At 39.4% G+C, this 6,749-nt stretch overlaps 1 protein-coding gene across 1 annotated transcript; it reads left to right on the forward strand.

Moving 5' to 3' along the window:
- Positions 1 to 403: 403 nt before the first annotated feature.
- On the forward strand, positions 404 to 3,941 carry pcna (proliferating cell nuclear antigen). The gene is made up of 6 exons (XM_010734227.3): positions 404 to 853; positions 2,056 to 2,153; positions 2,251 to 2,318; positions 2,416 to 2,610; positions 3,195 to 3,318; positions 3,405 to 3,941. Exons 1-6 carry the CDS (start codon positions 633 to 635, stop codon positions 3,479 to 3,481), a joined length of 783 nt encoding a protein of 260 aa, XP_010732529.1. The 5' UTR covers positions 404 to 632; the 3' UTR covers positions 3,482 to 3,941.
- The last annotated feature ends 2,808 nt before the right edge of the window (positions 3,942 to 6,749 follow it).

Genomic DNA, 6,749 nt, shown 5'->3' on the forward strand with positions numbered 1-6,749 from the left:
AAATTACTTAAAAATGTTAAACAACTGTAGTTTGTCCAATACAGCTCCTCATGATACAGTACAATTAATTTAAATTTAATGACCCACATATGAAACAGCAGATATTAATCCCCCTTTTCTTACATGAAGAAAATGTTACATAAATTCTTAATCTTGATTAATGTCCTATTCTCTTCTACTCCTACTATAATTACATTTATTATGATTATTTATTGTATTAACTCCTTTTTAATCTACTCTATGTTGTTTTTTTCGACCATATTTGTAGGTTTCTTTCAGGTTTATATGTAGTTTTCCAGTCTGATACAGGATTGCCCTCTCCAATATGGCCGACATCAGTGTCCACTTGTTTTTAGCGGTTGGGGAAGCGGAAGTGACGCAGTGTCGCCGAGTCATTAAAACCTGACATTAGCGCGCGCTTCCAGCTCAAACCTTCCCTCCGCAGTGAGAGTGTCGTCGTGCTGCACGTCCGCCAGCTAACAACACAAAGACTGAGCTTTCACAGCGGCCTGTCTCTCTCCTACTCGGTGTTAACTCACTCTGCAGCATCCAGTTTGACGGAGTGACGCTAAAAAACAAACAAAAACTCATCTTCGTTTGAATCTACGCAGACTTAAAACTCCACCGCAGACATGTTTGAGGCTCGTCTGGTCCAGGGCTCCATCCTGAAGAAGGTGCTGGAGGCTCTGAAGGATCTGATCACAGAAGCCTGCTGGGACGTCAGCTCGTCCGGCATCTCCCTGCAGAGCATGGACTCCTCTCACGTCTCCCTGGTGCAGCTCACCCTGCGGCACGATGGTTTCGACTCGTACCGGTGCGACAGAAACCTCGCCATGGGAGTCAACCTCAGCAGGTGGAGCACACTTTACATCACATCATTTAGTCAGGAAGTGTCTTATGTCGTAGTTTTTTACTTTACTGTGTTGGTTTGTTAGGTTGTTTGTTCGTATCCGCTGACTAATGTAGCCAGTGTGACAGATCGAGTTGCCAAAGTTTAGCTGATGTAAACATCCGAGGTTTGGTTTGTCTGAACGGGTTTTCTGCACATTGCAAACCTCTATCTTGACAGTCAGCCGGTCACTTCATCATCTGCTGTTAGTTAAAGTCTAATATATATCTGCAGCTTACAAAGAGGGTGGCCATGTTGGCGGAGTTGCCCGGGCATGCCTCTCCACTGGACTGAGTTTAACTCTTCACAGTCCGCGTAGAAGAAAAATAGTGTTTTACACTCGTACTATCTTCAAACACGTTGGTTAATTTGACGCATAACTTTCTGTTTTATGTCGAAAGTATCTCTGGCGCAGTTTGAGAGACACCGGCTACACTGTCATTACGTAGCGACGTCATTTGAGCGCCAAATTCTCGGCAGGGAGGGTTGGCGGGAATCTATGTTGAACCCGGGAACTTCCACTTCCGTTTTACTGCCGCCTCTCTTTGTAGCGTTACACCGGTGCTCTGCATGGTTTGAGTCCTGAGCTATCCTGTGACCTGACAGTTCATCATTTTAAATCTTATATAAAACTTTTAAAGCTAAAGTCACTGCTTCTGTCCTCCATATGTTTGAGTTTGGATTTTCTCAGTCCTCCACTAGTAAATACAGTTTTTTTTCTCCAATTTTAAGTGTTTTGGAGCATGTAATGATGTTAAATGTATTAATTAAATTTTATAGACCAATTAAGCCTACACTGTGTGCTGTAGGGCTGCACTTGAATGCATAAAGTGACATAATTTGCATTTTTTTAACTGCTTTCACACACGAACAGTCTGAACACCCAAAGATATTTAATGTAACTAACTTTAAAATTTCTTTTTAATATATTAAACTATCACATTCACACTTGACTGCACAAAGGAATTTTTTTTCCTAAACCAGACAAATAATTCATCATTAAAATAGTTGTTAATTACTTTTACATTTAAAAAAAAAAATACATGCTATAGGCTGAAATGATTACCTGTTTTATTTTAAATTGGAAGTTTTATTCTCTTGTTTTTTCCTTTGTGGTGTGTAGCACAGTGTTGAATAAATAGTTTTTACCCATTGTTCCCATGCAGCATGTCAAAAATCCTGAAGTGTGCTGGAAATGAAGACATCATCACCCTCAGAGCAGAAGACAACGCAGACACACTCGCCCTCGTGTTTGAGACACTCAGTAAGTTTTGGTCTTTTGAGTTGCTGGTGTCAGAGCAGCAAGAAATGAATCTGTCGTCACGTCTTATTTACCGCTTGTTTTCTTTTCACGTCTACAGACCAGGAGAAGGTGTCAGATTATGAGATGAAATTGATGGACCTTGATGTAGAGCAGCTGGGTATTCCAGTAAGTAATTTGTAGCCTGTCCTTGGCGTTTCTTCCCAACATACTCATAATACCAATACACCACTCCTGACCTTTCCCTGTCTGTTGCTCCCTCCAGGAGCAGGAGTACAGCTGTGTGGTGAAGATGCCCTCCGGGGAGTTTGCCCGTATCTGCCGCGACCTGTCCCAGATCGGTGACGCCGTTATGATCTCCTGCGCCAAGGACGGAGTCAAATTCTCCGCCACAGGAGAGCTGGGCACAGGAAACGTCAAGCTGTCCCAGACCAGCAATGTAGACAAAGAGGACGAGGCAGTAAGTATGGCTGTTCGATTGAGTTTGTTCAATGAAGATTGTCAGTGACGATGGAGACACTTGATGAATCAGGCTTACATTTCCAATATTCTAAAGAAACAAGACAGGGAACAGACTTTCAGATGTTTAATAGTGTTGCCATTACATACATTACATACTGACAAGGCTTTATTTAAAAAAAAAAAAGAAAGAATGTTGGCCGACATTAACAGCTGAAGATCTGTAGTAACTAGCGATACGATCTAAGATGATTAATTCAAACTACATATTTAATTTAGTTCCTAAAAGAAAGTATTGCGTTATTTATTTCTAAGCTAAAACATTTATTCAGTGATTGACAATGAATGGATTGATTTTTAAGACTTTATATGCTCATCAATCATCAGTTCTGGCTGCTCACGTGAAGATTTGCTGCTTTTCTTCGTCTCATGTGCCAATGATTTGAACTTTCTCGAAGTTAAATGGCTCACAGTCAAACAAATTTAACTATTTAAAAAAACGTCACCTCAGGCTACTCCAAAACAAGATTATTAGTCTTGCCACATGTAAATGTTTGACCATTCCTCTTCATTGTATGTTTTTAGGTCACCATCGAGATGAATGAACCCGTCCAACTGATCTTTGCCCTCAACTACCTGAACTTCTTCACCAAGGCCACACCGCTGTCAAAGACAGTCACCCTCAGCATGTCTGCTGATATCCCCCTCGGTAAGTGCACGTCCTTTTTTTAGTAAATATGAAAGTCTTTATTTAACAGATGTTGTTGACTAATTTACCTGTTTGTCTTTCTGCAGTGGTGGAGTACAAGATTGCTGATATGGGTCACGTCAAATACTACCTGGCACCAAAAATCGATGAAGAGGCTTCCTAAGTTGTTTACAGCATTCCAAAAAGGGAGAATAGAGAAAGGCGACTGGGACTTGTCCTGAGTGATTGAAGGGCTGGTGGTCAATGATCACTGTCTGATGACCTCCTCTCTAATGAGATTCACAGCAGGAGGTGTTGTCAACTTTTATTAACAGTCAGCTGTCAGACGTATGAATGAAGCCATCTGTGCGATTAAAGCTTCAGTGCTTTGCTTCTGAAGACGTGTTCAGAGTTGCTGGCTGTGGGTCCAGGCAGCCCCGGTGCAAATTTCAGCACTTTTCACTCCCCTTTGGTGTTCTCTCTCTATTTTTGCCCATTTTTGAAAATCAGATTTCAAGTATCCCATTCCTTGTAGATAATGCATTTGTAAATACTTCCTGTGGTTTCACACTGTCAACCAACCCCAAATGTTTTTGTATTCATTGATTCAGTCCAAAATAAATGGCTCAAGTTGTTTCCAATTATCTGTTTTGTTTCTGACATTTGTGGACAAAAGCTGTACATAGTTTCAGACTAGAGAAGAGATGTTTCTATGTATTCTAAACAAGTGGACTTGTTTAGAATAAAATGAGGCCTTAGAAATCCATTAAAAGTTTGAGTCTCTGCAGTCATGAATTTCAACTATCCTGGTGTACTCTAAAACTCTTTGATTGCTCCTGAATCTCAGGTATTTATCTTCTACACTATAAAGCCTAAGGCCTCATTTTAGATTAATTTTATTCCCTTTGTACTTTCCTTGTGATGTCTAATACTGTAGTCGGCAACTCAAAACTATCCCATGATCTGTATAAAAATATATTCTAATGAACCCATTCATTGCCACTAAATGTTGTTTCTTGACACAAATTTGCAAACTAAGACTCTTGAGCATGAAAGTTGATTCCAGAGGCCTTTATCACTAAACATTTTGACAAATCATTGCAGTACTGTGAAAAAGGTCAAGTCATGGAGGGAGAACAGTGTTGGGTTTCCTTTCATCTGATTTGATTTAAGTCCCCAGAGGAAGCGCAGAGACTAAAGTGTTTGATCAGAAAAGTAAAAACTTATTTCTTAAACCTATATTTACTGTACATGCAGTAAATATATGGCAAATGAAATGTAACAAGGGGCATAAGCTCAATAGTATTTTTTTTAAGGAGTTGCAAGTCAAATTGTTGAGATCCACTAGTTTAATTCTTCAAGTATATCACATATTTTAATGTAAAATCTTAATCTGAAAGGTAACTAGCTAAATATAAAGTTCCTATGCACAACACACAAGACAGTTGCTGCCGCAGTGACCAGGTGAAGCCACTAGGTGGTGCTCCTTTACTACATTTGTGATCTTCTGCAGGGAGATAGCAAATTACCTGTCAGGTCACATTTGTTGAATCATTTTTTCTGAAGAAATTTACCATTTATTTTCATTTGTCTGTTTTCCCAAAAGTTCAACAAATCAAAACAGATGTTGATTTATTTTCCTCTCTGTGTCAGTTACTCAGCATCAAAGTGATCATCTCTTTATTATTATTAGCCAGGACATGTTGCCTCGTTATAATTGAGTTATTTAACCACGTTTTCAGGGATCTTGATTTATAATTCTCTAAAGTTGCCTCGCAGAAGTCATCAGTTGTTGATGACTGTGCTCGTCTCTGAGCTGCAGCTCTGTCATGTCTGTTTTCATGCAGGTCAGTGAGCAAGCTGGAAAAAAAACCCTGCTGAATATTCAGAGAATTACTTAACATGCAGCTAGAGATGCCTGCCTACCTGTCTGTCTGTCTGTCCGACTGTCTGTAGCCAGTAGATGTTTACTGTGTTTCACTGCGTTTGATAAAGGGAGACCGTTTTAATCTTCACACAACATTAACCTGACCGACAGCCACATCTGGCCCTCTGAACTGAACTTCTGTACACAGAGCAGAGTACGACACAGTGTGACAGGAATGTCTAATTTAATAACATTTTCTTTGGTTTGTTTGCTTGAGAGAATAGTTTGACATTTTGGTAAATAGATAACAAAGGCTGCTATCAATCTTCCCTAATTAATTCTCACCAAGAATAAGCACATTTCAAACCTTTACCACACATTCATCCATCTTTCTTTTTGTTTTTTGCTGTCCTTCATTTCCAGATAGACATTTCCCATTTCCAGGCTGTCACCAGTTGAATAAACAGCCTGGGGTAGACAGAGCATTGCATAGACAGAGCAGATTATAACCTCACAGTAGATTTCCCGCCAGTGTAATCCCAGACTCCTCTGGAATATCAAAATTCATCTGCTGAGAGGGCTGCACTCTAATGAGCTTGTGCCCTTGCAGTATGAAAAGAGGATTGTATTTTCTGTGAATTTATTTATCCCAAACACATTTGATGAATGCATTTCATAACCCCTAACATTTGCATGTCTGTTTGACATGCAAAATCCACAGCTGCACCATCACCAGCTTTCTACTCTGCAGCTGAGATGTTCCTGAAAACGTATGAGGGAAGCTACGCTCACTGTATTTTATTTTCTGAAACACAATGTACTGCAGTCGTGGGTTTTTCTGATAGAGCCACACAGATAAAGGATGAAGTGTGTGCCTCCATATGCAGAGCAGAGAGAAGTGACGGGACTGTCAACTTAAGAAGTGACCGATAAAGTAAAGACACGGCGTGGCCATTTAAGCTGCCTCAATATTTAATTAACCACTGCCATCCAGGTTAAAATTAATCACTTCCTGGAACAGAGCAAAGAGAGTTTAACCTGATTGGGGTTTCTGCCTCTGAATTGGCCACAATTTAAGACTGCAACTGCAGACATGCTTCATAATGACAAATAATGTCAGAGCTGTAATTAATAGACTAAATCAGGCCTGTTAGACAAAACGTCTTTACATGAGTTTACATGAGACATCATTCAAGTGCATAACTTTTGTTTAGTACTGACTTGTTTGTTTTGCTTGAATCAGTTTATAATAACTGTATTTCACATAACTATCTCACCCAAAAGGTTTTAATTAACATCCAATCTTCATTTAACAAGCACAATAAACTGCTTATTATCTGTGGCATTTCTTTCTTTTTTTTTCATCTGCCTGTTCAAGCAGCTGAAGTATTACATAAACAGACAGTCTGTAGTGCTTTACATAAAACTTTAAAAGACATCATAACAAATATAAAAGATAAATAGGTAGCTAAAATAACTAACGTGGTGGAAAGTAACTACCAACTAAGTAATTCAGTGCAATCAAAGACCCTGTGCTTAGGATACTTAATACTTAAGTATTTCCATTTTGTACTAAAACACAACA

This window comes from Larimichthys crocea, chromosome III (assembly GCF_000972845.2).
Source record: "Larimichthys crocea isolate SSNF chromosome III, L_crocea_2.0, whole genome shotgun sequence".
In the NCBI taxonomy this organism is placed as follows: Eukaryota; Metazoa; Chordata; class Actinopteri; family Sciaenidae; genus Larimichthys; species Larimichthys crocea.

Coding starts and splice junctions, on each gene's coding strand:
- pcna (XM_010734227.3), top strand. CDS start 633: ATGTTTGAGGCTCGTCTGGTCCAGGGCTCCATCCTGAAGAAGGTGCTG. Junction 2,319..2,415: donor TAGAGCAGCTGGGTATTCCA/GTAAGTAATTTG, acceptor TGCTCCCTCCAG/GAGCAGGAGTACAGCTGTGT. Junction 3,319..3,404: donor GTCTGCTGATATCCCCCTCG/GTAAGTGCACGT, acceptor GTCTTTCTGCAG/TGGTGGAGTACAAGATTGCT.